General features: G+C 43.4%; 1 protein-coding gene across 2 annotated transcripts in view; it reads left to right on the top strand.

Annotated features, from left to right (window-relative positions):
- Nucleotides 1–4,350: 4,350 nt before the first annotated feature.
- The window catches only part of tnksa (tankyrase, TRF1-interacting ankyrin-related ADP-ribose polymerase a), a 108,039-nt gene continuing 96,068 nt past the window's right edge, over nt 4,351–16,321 (top strand). For both annotated transcript variants that reach the window (XM_076284614.1, XM_076284613.1), the window contains exons 1-2: nt 4,351–4,793; nt 5,614–5,838. In XM_076284614.1, coding sequence (XP_076140729.1) covers nt 4,352–4,793; nt 5,614–5,838 — 667 coding nt within the window. In that variant the 5' untranslated portion in view covers nt 4,351. The remainder of the gene's footprint in view (nt 4,794–5,613; nt 5,839–16,321) is intronic.

Genomic DNA, 16,321 nt, shown 5'->3' with positions numbered 1-16,321 from the left:
TGTTTACTGTTTGATACAAAAACATCATTTTTACGAAGGTGTGAAGAGTTAAGCAAGGTGTGTTAGCTTTTGCAAGAGAACTACAATGTTTGCTGATTGGGTGAAAGGTTTCCCTATTTGTGTGTAGAGTTTTGCAAAGAAAGCCATAGTTACAAAAAATGTGCTTAAGCAATCAGAAAAAAATGTAATTACATTTTTACAATATGATTGCAGTTTGATAGCCTGGCCTCCGCCTGCCTACGTACTTCCGCTCCATTTCTTTTCCCTACAGTACTCCGTCTGGAATAGCTCTCTTTCACTTCGTTTACTTCGGCAACTTGTCTCCGAACCAACCAGCGAACAGAGGGCGTTCCAAAAGTTTACGAAAGTTGCAAGCCTATATCGTTATCGTTGTGTCCCCCGTGGTTAACATACGTCATTACCAAACGTTATTGATTGAACTCCAATGATTTCAAACTTCAGACAAGCGTCCACCAACCAGGAAATAAACGTTTGCCAATGGATCTAGGCCAGACTCTGCGAAGTCAGAGGATGCCCTGCGAGAACACCATGTCCGAAACTGCTTACCGCTCATCTGATATAAATGCATAGGCCAACAGCTGCCGACTGTACAACCGCAAATCACAAAAACAAACTTCCAAGATACAACCCCAAATCAGAAAAAGTTGGGTCGTTGTATAAAATGTGAATACTGTAAAAACTTTTTTATATAGTGGTGGAAATGGGCTTCCATATAGATAAGTTCTAATCTTGGTCAAATTGTTCGGTGTCAGTGTTTACTGTAATACAGCACATTTTCACATCCGTCTGGAATGTTACTTTGCTTAATGTTTGACAAATACTAGTGTGTTTGCACTCTTTGAAAACTCAGCACCCTAGTCTTTGGCCACTTTAAAGCCACTCCAAATTTGCACAGTTCTGTGTACTTAACACAATTATGAAATTCAAGCATAGGTCAAGATCATCCTGTTTTCAGTGTCGTTCAAGGCCTGTTTTTTACACCAGGGAAACAGCAACCACCACCATGATGTTGAGAGCAGGAGCCATAGCAGCTCAGAGTGTAATTTCAGATATACAGGAGAGGTGGGAAATTCTTAATGCTATAGGCGGGGGATTTTCCATAGCGGCCAATCAACAACCAAGTCTATTTACCAGCAAACACAAAATCACCAACAAAACAACATTTGTGGGGGCAAAAACATCACCAACAGAAAAGCCATCAACAGCATTTCACTGGGATTATAAAACAGACACGAAGATGAGCCTAAAAGACTTATTCTTATGGAACTCAGATAATAGTTGAGCAACCATGAGTGATCTCACTACGTGCCTTACATTGTATGTGTGTGAAGTACCTTCAATATCTTCTAAATCACATTTAAAAGTGCACCTGTTTGAGATCAGAGTGATTTAACTCTTGACTAGCCCTCACATCACCTCTCTTACTTTGTTATTAAGAGGCTTTTCTCTCACAAATGAAGGGAATTTTGTGTTGTGAAGATGTATTGCAATTTGCTCAAGTCTAATCTTGTCCCAGGTATTTACAGTAATACCACATGGTCATCACTTTTTTACATTTGGGCAATTCCATGCAAAACTGTCACGTCCATAACACAAACACAATGCCATGGTATGATGTGAATGATGATTACTTGAAATTTGAGCATTCGCTCTTCTTGGTTGTAGAACTTACATGAAAAACGTTCATAATAATAGTAATTTCAAGATAATAATCATTCGCATCATACAAATACCATGGCATTTAGTTGGCGTTATGGACGTGACAGTTTTGCGTGAAATTGCTCATTTATATTTTAAGGGCCAATTTCATGTGCGTGGATTAAACCTAGTCCTAGACTAAAAGACAAGTTCAATAAAAATCCCATCAAAATGCCACACTAAATCACCAGTGCTTCACTCTCTATCTTCACATGTGTAAACACTCATTACTTTACGGAACACCATCCAGTCATTGCCTTAGTATAGGCCTATAAATAGATACTCTATATGTAGGTATGGACCCTTTCAATCTGGCCCTATAGGATTTTAGAACCAATGCAGATACTTTGAAAGGAATGTTCTACAAAATGTCGACTTAGGTACAGTAAAACTGGTCTTTTTTACTATATTTTTGTGTCTCCCCAAGTTACCATTAGCTCAATACATTTTTCTATAGACTTATGAATACATACACAACCATTTTGCATTTTGTGTGAGCAATTGTTGGTTTTGTGTTTGGAGTTTTGAAAAATAGACACAGAGTTTTGAAAACGTGTGTAAGCAGTTGTAAAAAACTGTAACTGAATGCTTATTACTGACTTTGATCAATCTCCATTTAACTGTGATATATGCTTTCACATTTGTGAGGCAAAACACTTAAGGCTCCTATGTCCACATGTACACTATGCCATTACTTACGGTATATAGTATGGCATGTTTGGTCTGGTGACTTTGGTCACTGTCAAGAGGTCAGTTTCTATTGTGCAACATAGGGTTCAGATCACCAAGTTGAAGAACCCACCCAGAGGACAGGAAGAATTAAAAAGAGATCTCTCTAGTGTATTTCTCTTAGACACGATTGAGCTTAATTTACCTTAAACAATTTTGACCATTTCCTTGAATTTCTTAATTTCAACTGTCTTTCTTCATGACTCTGCCCATGTGTAATTTAAATGCAACTTAAGATCTCAAAATACTCAGGTCAGATTTCAATAAGAGCAGATTTATTTCTTGTGAGTGAAAGCAAAAACATTTGAAATAGAATACATTATCCTGAATGATGGACATAGGTGCACTGCACTGGACACATTATTATCAACTCCAAATCAAGATTTCAATCCCATGCAGTTATGAATAAATGATGGTTATGGTCATGATGCAATATTGTCTATGTCAATCATATGACACAAAAAAAAGGGACAACATCGGGAAAGTCCCACCGTGTTATTAACCACTAACAAATCGTCGATCTCTCTCTCTTCATCAAATCACTGATTTAGCTCTGATGAAAGCAATCAAATTGCAAAACTGCATTTGGCCCACAATTCATGCCATGACTTAATACCAAGTCAGTGATTGATGAGAAGATCACCTAAGGTCAAGGAGAGGTGTAACAGTGACCTGGTAAACATCAGGTGGTAACGTGCAGACTGAGCCTACTGTTGGATGACTATAAATAACTCCTCTCTGAATGGTCGGCTCTGACAGAAGTGGACAGGCCAAACACACAGAGAGGTGGTGCAATATGCTTATAGTCATTACGGATAAGAGGTTGTGGTGGGCATATATATCATACATAGTTTAGAATTTTAATCTAAAGCATATGATTTCTGTCAAATTGGTAAAGACTAAGATATGTAAAGGCAAAAACCTTTACAATAATTATCAGTTACAAATAGGTGACCCCAGGTCATCGATGCAGTACAGAAATACTATATATTTGAGATATATATAGATATATGCTTTTTCAAGGAAATGTTGGAGTTATGCATTTTGGAGTTGTGGTGTATTGAGATAGGAACAAAGGGGGACAGTGCATACCACGAGACAGATAGCTTATGTCAGTATTATGTCTTACATGCTTAAATGAAAGCTGGCCATTATACAGTAGAGTCTCCCAGATGGCAAAATCAGATTTTGGACCACTAGTGACTTGCTGCCGGTGGTCTGCCATTTCTGTTTCACAGTTGGACCACCATCACCTTTGAAAACTTGTTGTGAATAAGAAAAAGAGATATGAAATGTTATTAAATTGAAGAAGGAAGTATAACTCAATAAATAAAAAAAATTGTTTGGACCAGCATGTGAAGAAAGCAGAGTGGCGACACTCCCGTAAGACTGGAAAAAGATGGCAGCGCTTTTCCATGCCAGTTTCTGGGTTATGGAGACAATTTTGGAACTGAAAACTGCCAATCACTTGGTCAGTGGCCCATGAGTTACTAGATTACACTCTCCTGCAATAAAGCCATTCAGCACAGGTTTTTGGAACTATTGATCGTGTGGTGGCGACATCAGAGTGTCGCAACTCTCTCTTTCTCTTTGGATTGATTGGACCACAACTGGCATGAACTACACCACAGCATTACCACAGCATCACCAGATAGCCTACCCCCTATCACATGTTGACTGGTCTGGACTGGATTGCATTTCTATGATGTTCTCAACTTTAAAAGAAAACAAAAGAGCATAACATATTACTATGAATAAAATTAAGTTATATGTAACTGGCACTCCATGAAATAGGCCACCTGTGTGCGCCATTGGAGTGCGCTGTAACTCAAGACCGGAAGTTTCCCTCCCACTCCCCGGAAGTTCAACAGAACTATTTTTGTTGCTAGAGGGACTGATGAAAATGGCGGCGTCTCGTCGCTCATCCCAGCAGCAACAATCAAACCTTTCATCACCACCACGACCCTCTACACATACTCTAACTCCTCCGGGATCACCCCCAGTGTCCGGAGGGTCGACAGCATCGCCTGTGGCTGGGCCCGAGCAAGAGAGTGTCGTTGATCCGGAGATAACTCCGGTCTCCCCCGACCTCCCTGCTCCGGCCCTGAGCAGTAGCAGCTCTACTAGCTCATCCACAGCTGGCGGTAGCAGCAGTGGCTCCAGTCCGGATTCAGGCAGCACCAGCCCTGGAGGCGGCGGCTGTGGGACCAGTGGAGCCTTTCGGGAGCTTTTCGAGGCCTGTCGCAATGGGGACGTATCACGGGTGAAGAGACTGGTGGATTCGGTTAATGTGAACGCTAAAGACATGGCTGGTCGTAAATCGACCCCGCTGCATTTTGCTGCAGGTAACTGTTAAGTTTCTATCGTGTTTCTTCAACGAGTAAGCAGTTTTGCAGAGCAGGTAGCAAGCTAGGTAGCTGGCTAACTAAGTTTTGTGAGAACTAGCTAGTTCTAGCACGTCCAATTAAATGGCCGATTGCTAGCAAAGCATCGTTGCTGTTTGTCGAGAGTGGTTTGTTTTGGTTTTTCGCAATTAGCTGCCCTCAGCAGTTGCTAACGTAGCTACCGCTAGCTGTGGCTAATGTTTTTGAACCCAGCGTCATACAATACAATCAGGCTATTCATCTTATTACGTATGATAAGAAACATAAAACAAAAAAAACATACTCATTCAAGTTGAATTAGAGATGCTAGCGTCTGGATGAATTTTGCTATTTCAATGTAGACCCTTCGAGAGTTAAGTTTTCAGTAGAGAGAATGTATAGTAACGTTTGGCTTTTCAAAAAGTTAAAAGTGTGTGGACGTTAGCTAGCATTAAGATCTGAATCTTTAAAATCTCTTAAATCTTTTGTCAGTAACTTTAACATAAAGGAAGACAAGCCGATGCAAGCAAAACTCTTTGTTGTGCATTTGTGATGGCTTTCTCTTTATAGCGAATATTACTGTAGTAATAGAAAGCTAATACAGCCCAAGTCTAAGTTGAATCTAAGTAAAGTAAATTAAATTAATTTAATTTAATTTAACCTAATCTCACATGTATGAAATTAGATCAGTTATACAAATGCATGCAACGAGAAACATGTCAGAATGACTTTAAATTATTTACTACTGGTCATTGTTAGTAAGTGAGGAGACTAGAATTTCATATCCTCTGAAACATTGCAGGTTTTGGGAGGAAGGACGTGGTGGAGCATCTCCTTCAGACTGGGGCAAACGTCCATGCCCGTGATGATGGTGGTTTAATTCCGTTGCATAATGCCTGCTCTTTTGGCCACGCTGAGGTTGTCAGTCTGCTGTTATGCCAAGGAGCTGACCCAAATGCTCGTGATAATTGGAACTACACACCACTGCACGAGGCAGCCATCAAGGGCAAAATTGATGTGTGCATTGGTAAGTTCTCTTCATTTTCTATATTGACAGATAACATGTGATGCTGATGTAGCACTCAAATCATTGAGTTGTGTCTTACAACACTTGTTGTGTATGTAAGCTTAATCATTGTTGATTGTCATTTGGGTTCAGTTTTTATGAAGAAGCATATGTTGTATTAAAAATGTAGGTGTACAAACATTGCTGTGGAGAAAGTTTGAGCTATTGCGTGTGGCAAGCTACAAAGAAAATCACACAGTAACTATTTGTAGATGTATCCCTCGCAACACTCATTCATTTCTCTAACCCTCTTTCTTCAGTGCACTAGCAGTTCTGTGATGTGTTAACCTACTGTAATTCGGGGACACTTCTCTCTGTCTGAGGAATCTATCTAATAGGCAGGGTTCCCACGGGTCATGGAATTTCTAGAATTTCATGGAATTTTGTAATGTCTATTCCAGACATGGAAAGTCAGGGAATTGGATCATTTTGGGCCAAAGTCATGGAATATCAGGGAATTTTGTTGTAGCAGTTTAAAATGTACTTGTCAAAATACATTAACACACATATTTCCTCACAGAACTGATGTATATCTGGTTATTAGATTTACTGCTTGCTTGAGTAGCCCAACTTTGTTCCTTCAGTGCCCATTTATTTATCTCCAGCTCTATAAAAATAAAAGATTCATGAACGATATGCGACTGCTTTGAAACTATTGGTCGGAATATTCGATATTGTACCATTTATTGTATAATAAGTCATGGGAATTCAGGTTTTTTGTCAGGGGAAGTCAGGGAAAAGTCATGGAATTTTACATTTGACTTAGAGTGGGAACCCTGAAAAGGGTTCTGCTGCTTTGAAACTTGCAATTTCTCAAAACTTTCATCGTTCAATATCACCTCTCTGGCTCTGGCTCTGACATTGATTGTTTTGTGTATGAGCTTGGAGCTGTGCTGCTTGGCAAAGTGAAGATAATGACTTGCATAGCTAGACCGTTCTATTTTCTTTATATAAATAAGTTTAACAACTTGTTCCATAAGGTATGTCTGAAACCTCAGTTATAATGTCCTGTCTTGTAATCGTCTTGTTGAATTCCATGACATGTTTGTGTCACAATTTTAGGGCGGTTAGTTTAAAGCTAGCACAAGACAAGATAACCCGCATCCGTATTGTACTCCCACAGCTCAAACTTCCTGTGTAGAGCAGCCTGTTTTGGTCCTAGTGGTGCCCAAGTATTCCCAAAGGAAGTCTTCTGACCAGGCAGTTGCTCCTCTTAATCAAGTGGTAGTTGAACGTAAGAGTTAATAGTTCTTAATAGGCTCAAGTCTTTGAAAGGTTTTCTGGGTGATAGTGATGTTTCTTGGATACCTTGCTTTCAGTGTGTTCTTTTACTTTTTTGGCAGTGCGTGCTTTTATTAGATATGTTGATACAAGTCAGTTTGTTATTTGTGACAAATAAAGGATGGTTAATAGTGCAGACGTGAAAACCAAAACAAACAAATAAACCATAAATTCTTGTTCTTTTCCTGTAGAGTTCAAATCTGTAGATGAAGATTTGACCAACGCCAGTATGGCTGTTTGCTTGCACAAGCTGCGTCAACAAAACTAGAAAAAAAAATCCTGCCATGCCAAATATTTTTGCTTCCCTCCATTCACAGTGAACACAGGCACCTCAGTGTTTAGCTTCTCCGTTGCTGCTGCTACTGCCGCTGCTATCGAATCCACCTACTGCAGTCCTCCAGCGGCCCTCACTGACCCCACCCTTTTGTGAGGCGAAGCAGAGGCTGTCCTGGAGGAACGTCACGTTAGATCTCTTTCACCGCCGCTGACACCGGACTCGCTCGCTGACCCTCCTCCAGCCCCTCTGCTCTCCGCTCGTGACCTTGCTTAGTTCTGTCCAAAGCGGAGGAGCCTATTTGTTTACCCGCGCAAAAAAACCCCAACAACATTTATCCATCCGACCGTTTATCTGCACACGGGGCCGGCCGTGTTTCTGTGTTGTTGTTTGCGGCATATGAAAGCATGTTGTGTGAAGGACAGGGAGGCGGAAGGCTCCGTTATTGTGCCTAATGAACTGTGGAGGTGCGGTTCATACGTTATGCATGCATGTCTCCCACAGCTTCTTTAATGCACAACAGAGTGTTCTTCACAAGAGCACAGAAAGGGAGACTCTCCAGCTTCCTCCCACAGCCTGCCTCACATTCTGAGCTGTTTTGCATTTAGTACATTTTAAAGGTCCCTTTTTTATAAAATCACTAGCTGAACTTTGCAGTGCATTGAAGGGATTGGAACATCTCTCCCTGGCATTTAAACCCTTTACCTTGTTGCGTTGTGTGGCACCAATTCAGCCACTGCTGCTGCCTGTGTGCACATTCCTTGAAAGGGCTCCGTCCAGTGAGTATTTGACCAAGATCCACCGTGTCCCGAGGCCTAAAATGTCTACACTGCTATAAGGCATGGTTAGTTACCCGGAGCTTCCACATGTTGAGTGCAGTGGGTTTAGTCCTCATATCTGGTGGTTGTGTACTTTTTTTTTTTAAAGCTCAAGTTATTGTCCTGAAGGGGGATGAAATGTCCTTTCCAAGATAAAGGACATTGCAAATGTCAAGGTCCTCCTTCCCTCCCATCCTCTCTCTATTTTTGTTTTGCATCCGTTTATTGGAAATGTGGAGAAAGAGAGGGAGAGAAAGTGAGGGGCCAAGTTAATGCGCTTAGCTCTCCTGGGAAATCCTTTTATTCCTAGCCATTGAGTCAGATGAGCGCAATGGGTAGTGTCGTGGAGCCTTGGACTCGAGAGAGTCTCCAAGCCCAGATAGAGTTATAGTCCACAGCCCCATGCACAAAGATGGCTTCCAGGGCATCTGCTTCAATGGCACATTATTCATTTTTATATCAAGATATTATGGATATATTCAGTTGCACAATGCACATCTTGCAGTTTGAATATATTTAATGAAATGCAAATGTCGTTTAGTACAGTTTTTTGTCTAGATATTTTGCCACATTTTTATCTCTGTTCCCTTTGAATGGCAGAAGATGCTGCACCAGTCGAGAGCATGTGGCATTTATCCATGTGTCTAATTGCATTTTTTTCATTCAGTGCTTCTCTATGAAATCATCCCTCTCCCAACAGCTGTTGGTCACATAAGCTTAGTTCATAGCAAATGGCGAAGACTTAGGCTCAAGTGACACTTTGTGTTAATTTGTTGGGCATTATTGGGTTCGGCTGCTTATTTGATTCACTTGTGGTCTTTGAATCCAGACCTCTAGTTGAAGATTCACATTTATGTGTTCCAAGATAGGAATTGTTGCAGATTGTGGCCTGTTGACACAGAGCCTATTACCCAAGTTTTGCCGGCACCAATCAACACCAATTTGAGTTAATTTCATAGGCGAATGATTAATGAGCTAACTGGTCACTGTGGAAATGAACTGGAAAGTTTGGTCTCTAATGCAACCAGTGTTTCCTCTAGATTTCTCAGCAGCGGGTGCTGGCCAGTAAACAACCCCAACCCCCCCCAAACATACCTAGACTGAATATCAAAAGGTCATTGATATTACATTGAAATAAATGGACACTTCATTTTATTTGTTTATCATCTTTAGTAAACTCTATTTACACACCATGCAATACCGCTGAGTAATTACTTACAGCTAAAGCTGTTTTGACCTATAGTAAGAATAACGGGAGGGTCTGGAGATTTTTACTATTTAGGCTGTGTATTGGCACCTCACCAACTTGAGTAGTTGATTTGAATGGAACATCTAAAGTGTTACAAACAGCCATTCCCTGAACCTGAGGGTGTCTGTCATACAGATCTACGGTCTGCTATTCAGATATATCACAACGTTAAGCGTCCTCATTAATCAGTCAGTCAAAACAGCTATTTCACATTGATGTAAAATATAAGATGATTAATTATGTCGTGGGAGTCTGTGAGACTTTTTTTTTTTAATGTGGTGTGCCAGTCAAAAAGAAAAACAAAGAATGCCCCCCCCCCCACCCCCACCCACCCACATTTCTCTGGTTATTATGAATTGCAATTTACAGCAGTAGCAATCTTCTTTGGGTGATAAGCTAGAATAAGATGAGTTTGTTTGTTGATTTTCAGATGTAATATCTTCTGAATTTAATTACTGTGGCTCCTGAGCGCTATTATAGATATCTTCCAATATATGGCTGTAATGTCTTATATTAGGCAGCCTAGGTGGTTGTCAATGTCCTTTGAAATAAGTTTAGCACATTTTGGAACACTGTCAGTCATTCATCTTGTACTCTTTTAAATAGCAGTTTCCTTCCTCCCCTTAGCTCTCTTCAGGAGAAGCATTCTTTGAATTTTTTTCACTCAATATTTACAGCACGTTAAAGGTAGAGTCTGTGAGTCTAATCCAACAAGTGTTTTGTCCGATGTTTCTCACTGTCCTGTAACTGTCTTTGTAGTGAGTGGCTTCAAAAACTCTGGTGTTTGTACACAATTCTTCTGCTTTAAATGGGAAACAAACAAACATCAAGCCATAAAATATTCCAGCCAACCGACGAAGCATGGAAATCAAATTGTAGGCAAATTGTATTGGCTGTTGATCTTAAAGTCAGCAACCCTATAAACCAGAAGGGCAGACTCTGCCTTCTTCTTCTGCTGCTCAGTATTCATTCTGTTGCTTGCAGAAGGATTGTTTTTCATTATCTCTCTATTTGTTCCTTTTGGGAAAAAAGAGCTGTCAGATTTCCCAGGCAACAGCGTGTACAATAATGTGTTCATAGAATTTGGCAGAGAAATAATAACCAAAGTGTTGAGGATGATTTGTCAAGTTACCTGTTGCGCGTGTGTGTGTGTGTGTGTGTGTGCACATGCTTCTGTATGTGTGTGATGCGAGTATTTTGACAGGGCTGTCACCAGCCCAGACATAGATCAGTTTCTTCGTCGTGACTGTCAGGTGGTAAATTGGGCTCTCTGAATTGATCTTTCGCTGTGGCACTTATGAGTGATCACCCGCAGCCTGTCAGCCTCATCATTACAGCCGTCTGCTTGCCCAGTAAAGAGCCCTCAGCGATGGGGGTCGAGGTGAAGCGCTCTGAGTGGAAGAATCGGGGAGGGTTGCATTCAGATCTCTTAAATCTAAATCTAATCTATTCCCCTACAGTATTCTTGTGACTGACTTTGGTTATTTATTTGCTGTAATGGTCCAAAGGCTTGTGTGAGTTATAAGGAGTGAGAATGCGTGGGTTAGGAGCTTTGCCTGGGCTGTCTTGTGCGCGGACTCCCTTTATAACCGCCACCGACACCGGAGCAGAAGAGCAGATTTTATCTCCCATTGCCATTTTGAACACAAAGCCCTGTGGCCGCCTCTGTTTGTGTCCACTGGTATTCACGTTAGTGGCTCTTTTCACACAGGCTTCCTGTAATGCATTCGGCCCCCTCGTGTGTGTGTGTGTGTGTGTGTGTGTGTGTGTGTGTGTGTGTGTGTGTGTGTGTGTGTGTGTGTGTGTGTGTGTGTGTGTGTGTGTGTGTGTGTGTGTGTGTGTGTGTGTGTGTGTGTGTGTGTGTGTGTGTGTGTGTGTGTGTGTGTGTGTGTGTGTGTGTGTGTGTGTGTGTGTGTGTGTGTGTGTGTGTCAGAGATCCTCCAGTGGTGTTTAATGTTAAAACCCGGACTGAAAATGAGTAATAGTGCCTCTGCTGTGGCGTTCCTTTGGTGCTGGGCTGTAGAGCGGTTTTTGGGGCTGCCATTTAAATCATGGGAATACCTGTCAGAGATGCTATTGTGGCAGCGCCTAACTGCTGCCTTTGTTGGTGCCATTCAACTACGTGGCGGGGAAAAAAGAAAAAAAAGCTCTTGACTGGTTTTGTGGCTCTCGGGTGATGGCAGGCTGAAAGCGTTTGTTCAGACTCCCTGATTGGCACTGAGGGAGCTCTTCATTCTTCCGCCCATCCCAGCCCAGCGCAGTGCAGTTCATGGACGAGTCAACCGGAACAAACCGACTATCCATGTGTGCTGCCAAGTTCCCTCTACCTGATTGCTCCGCACACAAGTAGAATTACTGTGAATGTAACAGATTTAAAGTAATGTGTGTAAGTAGATTATGTTATGTTACGTGTGGAGATTGAGATTGCACAGAGGTCCTATGCAAACAAAATGGGACAATGCAAGCGGCACGCTGGTGGATTCACTTGCCCACTGGGGCAGCTAATGAATTTCTAATGCTCTCACTCCTCGACTGTGTGTGTGTGTGAGAGCTGCCAGAAATGTTTCCAGCCTGATGCCAGCTCTCATATATAGCTCTCTCTGCAGCAGCAGTCACCAATACAGAGTGCTGGCAAACCTGGCTGGCAAGGTTGTTGTTGGCATAGAATAGCTATCGCCAGGATTAGTTCATTTTCCGTTGTATCTACTTTCAGTGTTTTTTTTTTTTTTCTTTTTTACTTTTTTCATAAATATAGCCTAGCTAACGATCCAGCCAGATCCCCTAGCACAAACAGCCGTGCCTTTCTGTGGGAGGACATAATATGAACGCAGTCAAGGTCAGCTCCCAGGGTGCATCAGCGTTTATGAAATGGATGTCCTCGGCGCAGGGCGAGCGTGCGAGCAAGCCACTGTGGAGGGAGCGGCGCCTGCTAAATGGCTAAATGTAATGTAAATGTAATGATGATGATGATCAGCGTTTTGCACCATGAATAAGTAATGGGCATTAGTTGTGCTAATTAGGGGTGCTGGTGTTGGGGCATTAATTACTGTGTCTGCTTGCGCGGAGCGGCGCAGGGGCCCAATGTGAAACTAGAGGTCGCTGACTGCCAGTCTCAAAGCACTAAGGTTCTGGTGTGTGTCTGTGTGTGTGTCTGTGTGTCTGAGAAAGTAAAGTAATGAATCTCCACACAAACAGTGTGAGTTTGAATCAATCTTCACTCAGTACAGAGTACTGTGGTAGAGTGATGTGCACAGTACACAGTAAGTTTCCAACACACACACACACACACACACACCAACCCCTAAAGGCTCTTCATCTCATTTTTGAGTGGTGTATGTGTGTGATGCATTGCTCCTCTCACCTGTGGCCTCCTCCTGTCACACACATCTCTCCGTTAATCCCCCCCCCCCCCCTCTCAGAGCCCTGTCATAATGGCCCCCGTTCCCTGTCTCACGGGGCAGCTCACATTAACCCTCCATCAGTGACGCGCTGGAGTGGGCGCCTGGAGGGGCACCGTCAGCCAGCTGCTGCGTCGGCCGCTCCGCACATCTCGCCGCGCTGCTGCGGATCCTTTCAGCCGCCGCCGGGGCTGCCGCTGGTCTTCACACCTGTGTGGAACCTGCTGGGTTGGTGTGATTTTTTTGGCAGAAATGGGTTTTACACCCCCTAGAATGGGCACGTACACACACACTTACACACACACACACACACACACACACACACACACACTTACACACACAGGGAGGCTGAGGCAATCCACATGCATAAAAGGTCTTCAGTCTTAACATATATTATATTATAGACCTGTCTGTGTCTGTTCTCAACAAACAGCTGTTGCAATAAGCAGCATCTTGTGTAGTATTTAGATAGATGCTTTCTTCATTGATCCCAAAGGACATTTTATAGTGCTGTTTTGCTACTTGTCACACTTTGCGTAGTCTAGGCACACACACACACACACCTGTTCCTTGTTTCCCCGCATCGGTTCTCGTGGCTGGTAGCGGTCGTGAGTAAGCCTTGGGAGCGGGCGAGTGATTGGCGGGGCTGCGCACCGGGGGCCCTATCAGCCGCAGCTCTGGAGGCTCGCTGGCTCTGACGCGCGCACCTCTGATGGATAGGCCAGCTGTCATGAGGTGCCAGCATGAATCTTAATCGCCGCCTTCGCCCCCACCACCACACCCCATCCCACCCCACCACCTACCCTCCAACCCAACCAAGCCTCTCCAATCAGCCCATCTTCCCCCAAACACACACACACACACACACACACACACACACACACACACACACACACACACACACACACACACACACACACACACACACACACACACACACACACACACACACACACACCAGACCCCCATTCGATACCGCCTCCCCCTCCAGCGCCTGCTTTATGCAAATGCGGCACGGCTTTTAGCGCATATTAATTCCTGCAGGAGGAAAGGCTGAGTTTTGCGGCGGCATCCATTACAATGTTGTTTTCTTTATTGGTTTTTAATTTGTCATTTTCCCCCCCTGTGTGCCTGAAACGCTACCGGCACCTCACTGTAGAGCGTCTCAGCTGAAACGGCAGCAGGAGATAGGAGGCTGGGCTCTGTTGCCATGCACTCACACAAAACCACCAGCCATCTTTGATCAGTCTGTGAGTCATCATGATATATTCAGACAATATTATCAAACTCCTATAGTGATGGAAATTAAGCTAAATCTGGTACAAAGCATATTTTCTCCTCTTGTGATTAATGCATTTAGTAGCCTACCTGGTCCCTGAAGGAAACAAAGTTGATAAATGAAAAACTAAACTAAACTAAATTAAACAACTTTGTTTGTAATACCTATATAGAGGAGATGATGAAAGTCGGAGACTGTTGATGTGAAATCTTCTCAGCGGGGAGCACACCTGTTTGATTGAGTTAATTGGGGCTGGTGTTGAGCAGGAGGTGAGACTCTGTTGAACTCGTGCAGTTAGTGAGGTGAATTTTTATGCCGATTTTCCCCAAGGTGGAGCATTGCAAACAGAGGCGTCTCTGTGCCTGTGATGTGATATGCCCGCAAGCCGCAGGAATCAGATGATGGATGAAGTTAATAAGATCTCCCTGGCTTGCCACTTTATTGGTTAGGAATGGGATTCGAAGGAGAGTAGAATCAGTGGCAATGATATGGCCCCATTAACCAACCCCCATCTAGCCTTGTTCCTTGGTAGAGCTGTGAGTCTGTTTACATAGTGCATCTCAGTTGTCTTCCACAGCATTTTATTGAAGAAGACTTGCAAACCCATTTAGACTCATGTCATTTCCACAGTGCTTGTGTTCTTTTGATCTGTGAAACAACATGTAGCTTTTGGAAATGCAAATATGGTTTGGCAAATGTGGTCTGGTTGGTGAGCTTTTGCTTGTAAAAGACATGGCTTTGGGCAATGTTAATACTGCGGCTCTGTATTCCTGAGCCCTGAGGACCTTTGAAATGAGTCCAGCCGTCTCTGTCTGGAGCGGTCAGCTTTCATGTAGCCCACCTCTGGACGCAGTGCCTGTGTTTAGACCATCGAGCCGGAGGCAGCTGTAGCAGTCGGTAGCTCTTTTTTGGATCAGTTGCCCCCGGTGAGCGCTATCTACAAGCCCGCTCAAAATAGCATGTTGGCGTGGTGATGACATTTGACTGTTGATGCAGAGCTTTTGACAGCCCACAACATTATCGAAGCGCGTCGACTGAACTGACTGCGTTTGCCTCTCCTGAGTCTCCTCTCCCCCCCCCCCCCCCACACACCCTCCTCGTTTTTGTGAGTGTGATTTAAACAACTTAGATTTGCTGCAAGTGAGCTGATTTCTTGCCCGTGCATCATGTCAGGCTGTGTTTTTTTTTGTAATATATTCATGCATGATACCTGGAAAACAACAGCTGTTTGTGTCTTGAATAGACCCAAGGCTTATGATCATTTTGTGCCATCTGAATTGTCACCCAAACTAAGGGGAATGTTGATTCACAGGGAGCACAGATCTAATTTCGATGGGCTGGAAGCAATTTGTTGGCGTGACATGTACATCGCTGAGATGGAACAGTTGGGGTACACACACAGACACACACACACACACGCACGGAACCGCAGTACATGCAGGTTCGATTCCTCCTAAGCACATAATGAGATCTGAATTTCATGGCCATTCGTTGTATGACACAAATCTTTCTTTTAAATGGAGGGGTGTGTGTGTGTGTGTGTGTGTGTGTGTGTGTGTGTGTGTGTGTGTGTGTGTGTGTGTGTGTGTGTGTCTGTCCACCGCACATGACACAGGCCAGTGTGACTGGCAAGCTGCCCAAAGGAAAAAAAACAAACAAAACAAAACATTGAAGCTGAAAAATAGCTGACCTGACATGAGTCATAAGAGAGATGGAGGGAGGGATGGAGATAGAGAACAAGGGAGAGAGAGAGAGAAAATGAAAATGAGGGGAGGACAGAGGGAGAGTCACGATGGCATTCATTCAGATTAGCCGTGTGGCTCTCTCGCAGCCCAGCTGATGCAGTGTGCTGATTTGTTACTCTGTTGTTACCATGCGAAAAAAAAAAAAAGATCCTCCGATCCATGTGTGTTTACAAGCGCCTAGTCCACTCACCGTCGTTGAGGGGCGTGTGCTTTGTCATGCGAATGAGTGAATGAGTGAGTGAGTGAGTGAGTGAGTGTGTGTGTTTGTGTGTGTGTGTGTGTGTGTGTGTGTGTGTGCGTGCGTGTGTGTGTGTGTGTGTGTGCGCGCGCACACTAGCGTGCATGCGTGGACCCGCGCCGTGCCTGCGTGGACCCGCGCCGTGCCTGCGTGTGTGTGTAC

The sequence above is a fragment of the Alosa pseudoharengus genome, unplaced genomic scaffold, assembly GCF_046254945.1.
Source record: "Alosa pseudoharengus isolate Yale_2024_CS ecotype anadromous, Long Island Sound unplaced genomic scaffold, YU_APseudo_1.1 YU_APseudo_1.1_scf_14, whole genome shotgun sequence".
Taxonomy (NCBI): Eukaryota; Metazoa; Chordata; class Actinopteri; order Clupeiformes; family Clupeidae; genus Alosa; species Alosa pseudoharengus.
This window is presented reverse-complemented; position numbering and strand designations above follow the sequence as displayed.